General features: G+C 43.2%; 1 protein-coding gene across 1 annotated transcript in view; it reads right to left on the bottom strand.

Annotated features, from left to right (window-relative positions):
• The window catches only part of TMEM67 (transmembrane protein 67), a 1,162,308-nt gene that overhangs the window by 399,411 nt on the left and 749,201 nt on the right, over positions 1 to 13,696 (bottom strand). The window contains exon 18 of the mRNA XM_085605278.1: positions 773 to 859. Coding sequence (XP_085461404.1) covers positions 773 to 859 — 87 coding nt within the window. The remainder of the gene's footprint in view (positions 1 to 772; positions 860 to 13,696) is intronic.

Consider the following 13,696-nt stretch of genomic DNA (forward strand, 5'->3'; position numbering starts at 1 on the left):
AAAGCCATTCACAAGCACAAATTTGAAGTACACATATAAAAACTCTGTCCCTCGCTCTATGCGCCCTAGATATCCACACACACTCTGGAGGTAACCTCTCTCCTTCCATTACATCCTGGGCATAGACACCACAACCCTCCCCGAGTGGTGTTACAGTTCCTAAAAGTGTCTCTGCCCTACTCTGGCCTCCCTAGCTGGAAAGCGAAAGCCAAATGACACTGAGTACAGGCAAAAGTGCGCAGGCAGGAAAGTGTGCAAGAATGTTCTCCTTGGAATCTAAGCCTCTTCTGGTAATAGGAGAATGATAAAAAGATTGATAAAGCGCACGGATACTCAAGAGAGTGTCCCGGCGCTGGCTTCAAGGCTATCTGCACAGGCAAAGAGTGGCACTATTCCTGTTGAGCAAAGGTGATGGAATGCACACCATTCTAATTACAATTCGATCAGTTTTATCTCGAATATCATCCAAGAGTGCGTGCATCACTGGGAATGTGCCTTGCCCTAATGGCACACTGGTTTAGAACTGCGTGGTATGGGGCGACCCTTCCCCCCAGACCCAGTCGCACAGCCCAAAAAGTAGGTTTGTAGCAGTACTTCAATTGGTATGCCCATTTTCATTAGATGGCTAATACTACTACAACAGAGAGGAATGCAACCCTCTGTAGATGATGAGCAAAAGTTATTTATTTTTGTTTTTTTACTCATTTGAAACAATAAGTCAATACAAACTGATTTATTGATAAAGTCTTTCCTTACATGGATAGAAAATTACCTTTAAAACAAAAGCGCATGACACATATGTGACAAAGCTCTTCTCGTCCTCTGGTAATGGTAACAGGACAAACACATACTGTTGTGCCTAAGAAAGAAAAGCATACATTTAGTTTTGACAATGAGCAAAAAATTACACGAAAACCAAGCAATCGACGGCAGGTGTTAAATTTACTAAAGAAGAAAAAATATAATTATGGTCATTAGTACAAATGATAAACATTGCAAGACATATATATATATATATATATATATATATATATATATATATATATTTACTGAAAAAACCATAGGTTTCACACATGTTATAGTTAGCTGGACATTTCACTAGTACAAAACCATTGAAATTCCCCCGTTATAGTTAGTTCAGCTAACTATAACTCGCGCGACCGCCACTCTATCACAAGGATGATGTCATCAGTGATGTCATTTGAGATGTCATCAGTGATGTCATGAGTGATGTCATGAGTGATGTCACTGACCATGTCATGAGTGATGTAATATGTGACGTCCTCAGCAGTGGATTGCGGTCGCGCGAGTTATAGTTAGCTGAACTAACTATAACGGGGACAAGCAGCTGAACAGCTATTCTAGTAGAATTTTACTTGAAAATGGCAGAACAGCAGTCTACTTCAGGGAGTGAGGAGGAGACCTTTGTGGTACCACCAAGGAAGACCAAACAAAAAGACTCTTTCATCTGGAAATTCTTCACCTTTCCAGAGGGCCAAAAGAAGGTCAATGCACCGAAGGTGACATGCACTATTTGTGGAAGTGTCTTATCCAGAGGAGATCCCACGAAGAAATACTCGTTTAGTATTTATTCCATGCTGAGACACTTCAAGACAGTGCATCCTGTACCTTATGCTCGAGAGACAACTAGAGCCCTAAGAGACAACCCTCCACCTGCTCAGCCGAGCACATCATCTGCGGCCGCAGATTCTCCGTGTACCAGGACACTGGACATCCGCCCACTTTTCCAGAAGGTGCACATACATTGTAATGTGTGCAATGCTGTTCTTTGCTACGGTGAGACCAGTATTAACTTGATCGAAAACAAAATACAGCAGCACACAAGCTCCAGCCCATAATTTTTTTCATTTATTATTTTTGTTCCTGTTGAACAGTTTTTCATTACCAGTTTTTTTTTGGTGCTCTAAAAAAAAATCAAAAAAAATACAAAATTGTTAAAAAACTAAAAAAAAAATACAAAACAAAAAAGACAAAAAAAAAACAGTACTTTTCAGAACTCACTTCACTTCTCCAAGAAGAGCTATATTCCTAATATACTGTGTTGTAATTTTATTGAATGAATGTGTAGTGTATACATGAATGATTGAAATGATTGAAATTACTGAGTGAAGAGGAGGAAAGGACAGACAGAATGAGTGAGAAAAGGAAAGTATGATCAGTCATGAAAGGGAAGTGAAAGACTGACTGCAACAAAAGGACTAAGGGTAGAGGATACAGGTAAGAAGAGTGAATGAGTATGGGAATGGCAGTGAGTAATGGAGGGGGAGTACTTACTTGTAGGTACAAAAAAACACTCAATGAACACAATGGCTCTTTTTAGAGCCAACCAACATCTAAACACTTAAACTTGATTTTGAATTCTATTTTTTTAATGAATTTTTTGTTGCCGTGCGCGCACCGCGCAATATTTATAATTTTTTGTTTTTGTTTTGGGACCTTAGGGGTCTTTCATGGTCCCCCTGAGAAGGCCTAGGGGGTCAGGGACTCTCTACCCTGCCCCTTTTCACGTTCTCCACTTGTGTTTTTAGCTCTCTTCTGCCTCTAAAACTCAAAATGGCGGCTGGGGGGTGCGCGCACCGTGCGCGCACCCCGCGATTTTTTGAAAAAAAGTAAATGTTTTTTTCACCCTTCGGGGTCCTTCAGGGACCCCCTGACTAAGGCTAGGGGGTCAGGAACTCTCTACCCTGCCCCCTTTTCACGTTCTCCACCTTTCTTTTTCACTGTCACACACAAAATGGCGTCCGACACTTCCTGATTTCGACCGATTCGAATGTTGACTGACATCTAACCACCAATCAGAATTACGCTCGTGGACATTTGGTGCGCGCATATAGATATTTATGTACTTTTAACTGCAATTTTCTCAGGAACTACTGAACAGATTGACACCATATATGCAAAAGGCACATGCCTGACCTGAGGACTACCTCTTTGCCAAATTTCAAGTAATTCTGTTCAGCCGTTAGGGCTGTACCTTCGACTAAAGGTCCTATGGGAAAATGCATGGGGAAAACGCGTTTTGGGACCCCCCTTTTTTCTCAGCCCCCGCTTGACGAATCACCCCGAGACTTTCAGGGTAGGAGCTGAGCGGAGCGCCGCATTCGTTTTGAAAATTTCACGAAGATAAGTCAACCGGCGCCAAAGTTATTCAAAATAGAATTTTCAGATTTCCTATGGGAACTCGGTCCTAACTATAACTATCTACTGGCGACCGCCAGTAGATGTATATATATATATATATACATATATATATTATTTCCAATCAAATCAAATAAATGTTAAACTTGTTCAAGCTGGCACATATAATTTTTTTTTACCAATAAGCCAAAATATACATGAACACATTAGTTGAAAACACCATCCAAAAGGATGCCATCTATTGTTGGGTCCGGATGTTAGCAAGTTATTTTTCTTCAAAGAAGTCTTTCCAAGTCACGAGGTAAAGTGACTCTTCCTTTCGGGAATAGGGCGCATGGGCATCCACTCCATCGGTACATTGTTTTCCCACAAGAGGAAGAGAATGGAGTAAGTGAGTGTAGTAGAGAGTTGCCCATGCGTATGTAATGTAAATAATTATAACTGCAACTACTACAGGTGTCCGGGGAGTTGGGAGGGCGCCTGTGAATCTACAGCTCTACATGCCAAAAACAGATGGTTACTGGGTAAGTAGCATAATCCGTTCGAGGCATGTGTGCTGTAGATGCACATGCTTTACATAGACTATATAGCAGTATTCTCCCAAAGCGGTGGCTAACCAGTAGATGTTGCAGCTGTTTGAAAAAGCATCTTTAGGACTGCATTGGCTTGTTGATGTGCTAACACATCCACACAGTAGTGTTTGGTAAATGTATGTGGTGCGGACCATGTTGCTGCTTTACAAATGTCAGCTATAGGGATGTTACCTAAAAAGGCCATAGCAGCTCCTATTTTACGAGTGGAATGTGCTCTAAGAGGTATAGATAAAGTTCTTTTAGCTTTAGCGCAGCAAGTCTGAATGCATTTAACAATCCATATTGCAATACCAGATTCAGAGATAGGACTGCCTTCATGAGGTGTAGCAAATGCAACAAACAGTTGTTTTATCTTGCAAAAATCCTTTGTCCTTTCAATATAATACAATAACGCTCTTCTGACATCACGAGTATGAAGAGCTCTTTTTGCTACTGAATCAGGTTGAGGAAAGAACACAGGTAACTCAACTGACTGATTGATATGAAAAGCAGAAACCACTTTGGGAAGGAATTTTGGGTTGGTGCGAAGAATTACTATATCTTTATGAAGTTGAAAGAATAGTACTTCTAAGGTTAATGCTTATAGCTCACCAACTCTCCTCAATGGTGTGATCGCAATGAGGAAGGCAACTTTCCATTTGTGGGAATCCCCATTGTTGAAAGTATGGAAGGAGAACTTGGGGATGAACTTCCCAATCGTGTATTTGTTGCTGCCTTCTGCTGAGGAAGTCTGCAATTTGATTGTTGACTCCTGGGAGGTGCTCTGCCAGAAGATGAACTCTATGATGAATTGCCCAAAGCCAAATGGTCAGAGAATGTGCCCCCTTATTTTTGTACATAGTACATAGCTGTCATATTGTCCATGCAGACTAGGACAATTTTCCCTGTGAGGAGAGATTGAAAAGCTTTCAGTGCGAGATACAAAGCTAGAAGCTCTAGACAGCTGATCTGAAAACTCTTGTACCTGTCATCCATAGACCCTGCATTGTCAAATTGTGGAGATGGGCACCCCAACCTGTGAGAGATGCGTCTGCTGTTAGCACAATCTGTGGAACAGGGTCAATGAAGGGCCGCACTTTTGATACGTTTTGTGTGTTCCACCACTGCAGAGAGCGATGGGTGCGGCTGTCTACCAACACTAGGCGGCACATGTATCAAGCTAGGCAATTGTGATTCCTTAATAGCGATTATTAAGGAATTACTATTAAGGAATCGCTATTGCCTATGCATGTAGGTTTCGCTGAAAAAACTGCGTTCCTACACATTTTCTAATAGCGACTCGAAATTGCGATTCGCTATTAGGAAATGCATTCCCATTCTTTCCTATGGGCCTAAAGAAATGAATGGGAAACCATTCGCAATTTGCGATTACCAGATAGGTAATCGCAAATTGCATAAGCAATTTCAAGGGCAATAGGAGGCCAAAAGGCCACCCTGATTCACCCCCGAAACTGGCATGTGTGCACATGTGGCGCACACACATGCCATAAGGGAATGTGTGTTCGCCACATGACACTTAGAAAAATGCTATTTCTGGTATTTTTTTAAGGAATTGCAGATTACCACCAACTTGAAGTTGGTGGTAATTTGTGATTCCTCAATGCTAAGTCGCAACCTCAGATTGCTTCTTGCATTGCATTCTAGAAATCACAAATTGCGATTCCCTAAATGCATTTGCAAAAAAGGTCCTTGCAAATTTTGAGATTACCTATTATGCAATTGGATTTGGGCTTGATGCATCCCAAATGGCTAATTACCGGTCGCAGAGGGGCCGATTCTGCGAATCGGCCCGTTTGCAACTGGTAATTAGCTTGATGCATGTGCGCCCCTTTATCTGTTAATTGACCCTGAGAAAGATTCCACTAACGTGCTAAGCATCCTTGTAGAGGACGCATGTGTAACCTTGCATGAGATACTAATGTAATGCATGATGCCATAATTCCTAACAGTTGCATTAAAGAGCTCCTGACTGTTAAGTTTTGATTGGTCTGAAACTGTAGTAGCAGAGTTTGAATATTTCGAATTCTGGCTGCATTGGGAGAGGCTAGGGCTGTGCAAGTGTTTAGAGTCGCTCCCAAATAGGACTGCATTTGTGAAGGCTAAAGATGAGACTTCTGTGCATTGACCATGAAACCCAATTGGTGGAGTAGGTCTAAAGTAGTCTGAGTGTGTTGTAAACACTTTTGGTGTGTGCTGGCTTAGATGAGCCAGTTGTCTAGGTATGGGAAGACACAAATCTGTTGTCTTCTGAGATGTGCTGCCACTGCTGCTAGACACTTTGCAAATACTCTTGGAGCAGTAGTTACTCCGCATGGAAGTACTTTGAACTGATAGTATTTTCCTGCTATCACAAATCTGAGATATTTGCGATGTGCTAGGTGAATTGGAATGTGAAAGAATGCATCTTTTAAGTCCAGTTTGGACATAGATTCACCTTGCAGTATAAATGGACGTACTTGTTGAAGCGTGACCATGTGGAAATGTTCTGATAGTATGTACAAATTTAACATCATTAGATACAAAATTGGTCTTAAGGAGCTGTCCTTTTTGGGGATTAGAAAGTACAGAGGGTAAACCTCTGAACCTAGGTACTGCAACAGTACTGGTTCTATGGCTCCTTTTGCTAAAAGAGCGTGTAGATCTTGTCTGATAAGCTGCAGGTGCTTTGATGAGAGTTTGTGAGTGCACGGTGGAATATTGGGAGGATTGCTGGTGAGCTCCAGACAAAAGCCATGTTGGATAATGTCTAGCACCTATATGTCTGATGTTATGAATTTCCAAATGGGGAGAAATTGTTGAAGTCTTCTCTCAAAAGGTGCTACGTGATCGGGAGAAGTGTAGGCTAGTCCTTGTTTATTGGGGGAAGGGGAGTTACGCGTTCGCGTGCTCTTACCCCTACCTTTGAAATTGTTTCCTCTGTACCCTCCTCTATAGAAGCCTCTAGAGGAAGAGGGTTGCGTGTTGACTTATATGAAGAAGCGTTAGGGTCTGAGGATGTGGTTTAGGACCCTGCCCTTTAAAATGCATGGTGACTGGAGCCTCTGCTGGATGGAGACTGAAGTGCTCCCATGGATTTCGCCACGTCTATCTTTTTTCATCTTTTCTAAAGCCTCATCAACTTGAGGTCCGAAAAGATGTTGCTTGTCAAAGGGAGTATTTAAGATAGTTTGCTAGACTTCTGGTTTAAAACCTGAAATCCTAAGCCAGGCATGTCGACGTAAAGAATGCTGGCGTTAACTTCTCTCACTGCAGTGTCAGCAGCATCTAGAACAGATGTAATAGAAGAATTAGACATAAGTTTTCCTTCTTGGACTAGCTCTTGTGCCTTTTTCTTGTGCTCTTCTGGGAGGTATTGAATTAGCCCTCCATCTCGTCCCAGTGTGCCCAGTTTTCCTTAGCTAGTAGGCCTTGCATGTTGGCAATGCACCAGAGGTTAGCGGTTTGAGCAGCCACTCTTTTACTGGACGCGTCAATTAATTTAGACTCTTTATGGTGCATCTCCAGAGGTCTGTGAGTTTGCATTTTTACGAGCATTAGAAACTAACAGTGAGTCTAAGGGTAGCTGTACTTTGATAAAAATAGGATCAGAAGGTGATGGTTTGTATTTCTTTTCAACACTGGGTGTTAAAATATGGGCACAATCAGAGTCCTTAAAAATCTTATCTGCATGCCTCATCATGCCTTTCAACATAGGGAACCTCTGACTAGTCCTACGTGAAGACCCTAGTGTCTCAAATAAAAAGTCGTCATCTAAAGCCTCTTTGTGCAGTTTAACTCCATGATAAGTTGTTGTCCTTGATAAGATGTGTTAGCATCTGGAGGTGTAAATCTCGATCATTATCCATGGGTGGATCAATATTATAATCATCACATGGATCTGGTGGTAAAGGAACATTGTCATCCTCATCATCTCCTAAATCAGGCTGTGTATGAGGAGACCCCTGCGATGTTATGTGTAGTGGATCTGAGGCTGGCAGTGTGGTAATTGTGAAGATGGTGGAGGTGGAAGGGATGGCAAAGTAGGGTGGATAGGACTAGTAGCAATGTCCTCCTTCTTCTTAAGAGGAATCTTATACCCAGTGTCCTCTGAACTAACTTTCCTTTTTGAAGGAATTTTAGCTAAAATGTGTCCAGCATCTGGGTTGATGTATAGCTTTTTCAGTTTCAGGTCTAATCTGTCCTTCATGACATATAAGATCTATTCCGGGGGATCTGTGAGATCTTCTTTTGATTTCCGGACTTGTCCCTTTCATCTTTCAAAGCGGAAGGTTTCGGCTCTGAACCGGACTTGTGTTTTGAGACGGAAGATTTCGGCTCCGAACCAGCTTTGTCTTTTCGGAGAGGAATGTTTTGGATCCGAAGACGATATGTCGTGACTCGATCCTGAGCCGGAAGGCTAGACTATTTGTTTTGGTGCCGGGTCCAAGAGCGGGACGTTGGAAACATTGTCTCGGTGCCGACCAAGGCCCAAAGGCAGAGGTGGTGCCAAAGCCTTATGTTTAGTGGCAGACAGTTTATGGGGTAAAGGGGTTTTAGTACTCACGGCACTCTGTCCCACCGGAACGTCCTCGGACTCCAATTTGATTTCTAAGTCAGAATCCAATTCTGGAACCGAGAAGGCCCCCTCCTCTTCCGCAGCTGTCGCTTTGTGTTTGGATTCTTCTCCGAAGATATCCGGAGTATGCTGAGTGCTTTGGTGCTGCATTTCTTGTTGTCCAGCCCGACGATCCCCAAGGGTCTTTTTCGATTGAAATGACCGACTAGTCTCACAATCTTCGTGCTTGTGCTCCGGTGAGAGGCACATGTTGCAGACTTGGTGTGGGTGCAACGGTACTTCGTGTGGCACTGAGGACAGAATTGAAACAGAGACCTTCCATTGACAGAAGGCTGGACCGATGCGGCTAGACCTGAAGGCCGCCCATAATGTTTTCGACCGAAGATGGAATCTTTCCCGATCAAATCGATACGTGGCGAGAGGGTAACGCATACGATAACAATACCGTCAAGGGTATGGTGGATTGCGCACCGGGGGGAACCCAAAGGACGGTTTTGAACCGGAGCGCAGCAATACACATCCGAACCCGATGGCGGAAAGAAAACAATCTAAAAATGGAGTTGATACCCATGCACACTATCACCGAAAGGCGGAGTCACTTTACCTTGTGGGTGGGAAAGACTTCTTAGAAGAAAAACAACTTGCAAACATCTGGACCCAACACTAGATGGTAGGAGTAAGCAAAGCATGTGTATCTACAGCACACATGCCTCGAACACAGTTTTCTTTAGAGTGAACAAAAACCAGGAAATTCTGCCACAATACAAAGCATATTTATAGTAGAACCAGACCCTGATTATTTAAGAACTTGGAATGCTGTCACTATCCCATTATGCCCAGGAGGGTGTTGGGCAGTTTGTTTTGTAGAGCATAGGGATGATGCCACTATATAGTATCCAGTTTAAAATCTGTGGCCCAAATAGTAGGGTGGGGGTGAGGCATTCAATGAACTCAAAGAGAAATCCCATAGCAAAGAACTAGCATTACAAGTAACTTTTTCCTCTTCACCATGGGATTCTATCTGAAATTCATAGAATAGTGCACAAAGCTAATACAACCTTAAAAGTGTGATACGGGTCACCAAATGTTCTCTTAGGCAAATAAAGTCCCACACAGAAGCCTGACCCAAGAAAGTATCTGTCTGGAGTTCGAGTGCAGGAAATAATATTTATCCAGGGTTTGGCCGGGTCTCAAAGCAGCAGCCATACAATTATCAGGAATGAGGACAGTTATCATTTGGAGAATGGGCCTAAGGCCTACCAGGCAAGAATGTATGATTTTGTTATAACAGGTAACAATACAGGAAACGGTCCACCTAATTTCGGGCTGTTTGGAAGAAGGACAGCCTACCCGAACAGCGCCAATATTGACAAAGAGCTGTTTGATATTATGCATCTCTTTAGTCCTATCCAAAAATATAGCAGAAGCCTTTCAATGTAAAGGTTATGTAAAGTGCTTACTACCAAGTTCGTTGGGTTTGGGAAGAAAATTGGCAAAATAGTTTTGAGTAGTATGAAAATTCAAAAAAGGTTTTGGAATAAAAGAAGACTGAGTCCTTATGAAACTTTGTTGCGGTGTGAAATTATGTTATGTCTAGAAGTAATAGTAATCACCCACAAAAGGTGCTGTAAATCAGCGTTGTACATTGGTTCACAAGGCAGACCCTCCGATTTAGAGGGTACCACATTCAATTCTCATGGAGACGAAAGTCTTGTACCTGGAGGAAACACTTTTGTTAGACCCTCCAGGAAATGCTTAATCGCTGCAATATTGAAAACATGCCGGTGGGGACACCAGATTTTGCCAGCTAAAGAAGAGACAATAGTAATGTCTTTTCCTGGCATGTTCTTGCATCACCACCTTGCTGATACAACATAAGGAAAACCTCTCCAACTTGAATGCATACAAATACCTAGTAGAAGGACAGTTCACCTCTTGTAGGGAAAACTGAAATCAGAGAGTTTCAAGTGTCCACGCTCAAAGACCTTAGGAGTCAAGTTGTGAAGTTCAGCGATGGAAGGCTAAGATGGTCGATTCTGCTCAACATCATAGAAAAGAGATCCAACCTGACTGGCAGGCTTCTGTGCAGGTGAAGAGAAATCTGAAGAAGGTCCGAACACCACCACTGGTGGGGCCATTCTAGGACAATGAAAATCATCTGTGTTTGGTTTTGCTGGTTAATAGCTTAGTCTGAACTGGGGGAACGCCATGGGAAAAAGTGAAATTGGAGGAGAAGTATAGATACATTTCTCAAACATGTCGAAAGGGAACAAGGTTCTGGAACCCAAGAGGCTTAAATTGGGTGTTTTAAGTTTCCTGTGGTGCCAACAAGCATATTTCCAGAAGCCCCCATAAAAAGAAGATTCAGCCATCCTTATTCAGTTAGTTTGTTTTTGAGTTTTGAAGAGCAAGAAGATTTTTGACCATTAGCTAAATGTCCCTCACCAGCATCCAATGCCAAAACGTCTGAGCTTCTCAGGTGAACACTTTGTTCTTTGAACAAAGAACCCTGCTTGTTCACATAGCACATAGAGAACATTTTATCCAAATGTAGCAGAACAGAACTCACTTTGGTCACTGGTAAGAAAGCCTTCAAATCTGGGTAAAGTGCCCTCAACTCTAACACATAGATGTTGAATCCCTTCTCCACTGGGGACCAAAACCCCTGACAGGGCAGACTGCCCATATGAGCACCCCAGCTCTCCAACAAGACTGTTATTTCTGTCTGTGAAAAAAGGTTAAATGAAGTTGGTCTTGTACCATCACTTGTGCACTGGAAGATGTACTTGTCCCAATATCTTGACTTCTAGAACCACAGTTCCTCCAAACATTCCTCTAAAGGTCTCATAAATAACCTCACATTCCAGACTAGAGAGATTCACTAGGCCATGGATCCCAGAGGAGAACACATTGGGTACACTAAAGAGGGCTGGCGCTTGCAGAGCTAAAGCCATTTTTGACATATGGGAGGAAATGTTTTATGAGAAACAGACACTTCTTTTCATATCTAGAACCACAACTACGTATGGAATTTGTTGTGTTGTAACCAATGTAGCTTTGCTTACATTAAGATAATGAACTAGCCTGAATAGGTCAACTGTAAGTTTTGCTGAGGTCTGGGACGAGAGAAAGAGTTGATTAACCAATTGTTCCAAAACAGGATATAAAAACACTGACATTGAGTGGAGATAAGCTGGAACTAACCCTTTTGGAGAAAAAAAACATGCGAGTTGACTTCAGTTCAAAAGGAAGCACCTTATATTGATTGTGTGCTTTTCCGTTCTTCAACCTTAGACCATTTCTGTGACTTGAGCAAATGGGTAAATGAAAGTAGATGTCATGCAGATACAGCGCACACATCATGCTAAATATGAGGCAAATTTGAAAGAACAGCAGAATTCAGAATTTAAATCTTTTCACCCACTTGTTTGCCTTCTTCGGATTTAAAATAGGTCAGAAATCTGGCATTTGTCCCTTTTTAATTAGGAAATACAGGGAAACAGCCTTAACCACACAGCGCGAACTACGCGGGGCTGAACCACGCAGGCGGTACCACACACGTCTACACCACAAATATGCCTTACCACAACTATGCGTGGTTAAGGCATGTGCGCTGTCTAGTTGCTGCTGATGCCACGTGAAAGAGCAGGAGGCAGGAAGAGGAAGGACCAGGACGAGGCGGAGAGGTAGGCCAGGTTTTGAGTGGGTGGGGGGTAGGTTGTAGGGTAGTTTTCAGCGCTAGGAGTGGGTCAGCGTAGTTTACAGGGACGACGGGATCAGGAGTTTTAGGGCTCAGGGCAGGGGTCAGAGGTGGGGGTAGATTATTTTGGTTGGGGTAGTTTTGGGGGTGGGGGGGTCGGGTAGTTGTCAGGGCCGGGGCGGTCAGGAGTTTTAGGGCTCAGGTAAAGGGGCAGTTTTAAGGTTGAGGGGGCAGTTGGGCTGAGGCGGGTGTAGGTGGGGTTAGGTTTTAGGGGGTGGGGGCTTGTTTTAGGGCTCAGGGAGAGAGCTGTGGTCAGAGTAGTTTTAAGGGGGGCTGAGTTGTAGGGCTCACGGCAGGGGACAGGATAGGGGCAGTTTTCAGGTCAAGGGGGCAGTTGGGCTGAGGTAGGGGAGGTAGAGATTTTAGGTTAGGATGTTTTTAGGGTTTAGGGAGAGGGGCAGGAGCGTGATGTTTACAACACGTGCCCATTTACCAAACATGGCTTTACCACGAAATTGCATGGTAAAGGCATGCGTGGTAAAGACATGATCGGGGTTTAGACCACGTCGTTAAGGTATGAGTTATTGAGGCATGCGTTTTTCCATCACACAACCGGAAATAGAGACCCCATTGTAACACTGCCTTGAAGCTGGTTCTATTGCCCCGTAAACGAGCCAGCTGTACGTAGGAGCATTTAAACCCCAGGGTGAAATCTGAGGGAGAGTGCTAAGTGTCTGTACAATATCCAGCACCCTTATATTTTAAGAAATTGTGTTATTTGTTGAAGGGGGTGAGAACCCACTTCAAAGAATAATCGCAATGCTTGTCACAGTGAACCATAAAAGTCACTAAATAAACATGTGCTTAACCCTCTGGTAGCTTGAAAAAAAAAGCAGTCAGCCTTAACTTAGAGGCAATGTGTAAAGTATTTATGCAACACTGAAACAGTAATAAAGTAAAAACACAACGCAAATAAATTCTCAAACTGATTAAATAAAATAAATGTTAATAATAAAATGATACCAAAACATCAAAAAACCAATCAGTTGAACTGGAGTTATGAGCTTTAAAATGTTTTAGTTAAAAATAGTGCCAAAACCATGACACGCCAACTGCGGAAATCTGGTCAAGCTGGACCGGCACAAAGTAACCAATTCAGGCTGACTGCGATGGAGCATGGGCCAGAAATAGGGCCTGGTTTGTCCCGCTGGATGTTTTACCTTTTGACTTTGATGTAAAAATGGTGTGGTGCGGCTCTGTGGTGTCCTATCTAGCACTGTGTTGGATTCGGTGGGGATTTCAGTCCGGAGTTTAGGGGTTCTGCGTCACTCAACGGTGGATCCAGTGGAGCCTTCGGTAAGGAGCTGTCTGGTGCAGTTCTGCATCGCTTTGTGTCATTCCGGTGATGTTCCCAGTCAGGAGCTTTATGGCTCTGAACGCCTTAGCATTGGCTCCGGTGAAGTCTGTGGTTGGGAGCTGCAGGCATCTGAATTGGATCCTGTGAAATCTGCAGTTAGCAGGAAGAAGTACACTCTGCCTCATGCCAAGGGCTCATGACCTTGAGGATGGTGCCTGAGAGTCAGCACTCACTCCTACAGACGTACAGATAGATGACCAGATCCGGCCCAGTTGAATCTGGCCAGCTGGAAAGCAGGAAAGGCCTTTGGGAACTTGTTGTGCCCCTGTAGC

Source organism: Triturus cristatus, chromosome 5_1 (assembly GCF_964204655.1).
Source record: "Triturus cristatus chromosome 5_1, aTriCri1.1, whole genome shotgun sequence".
In the NCBI taxonomy this organism is placed as follows: Eukaryota; Metazoa; Chordata; class Amphibia; order Caudata; family Salamandridae; genus Triturus; species Triturus cristatus.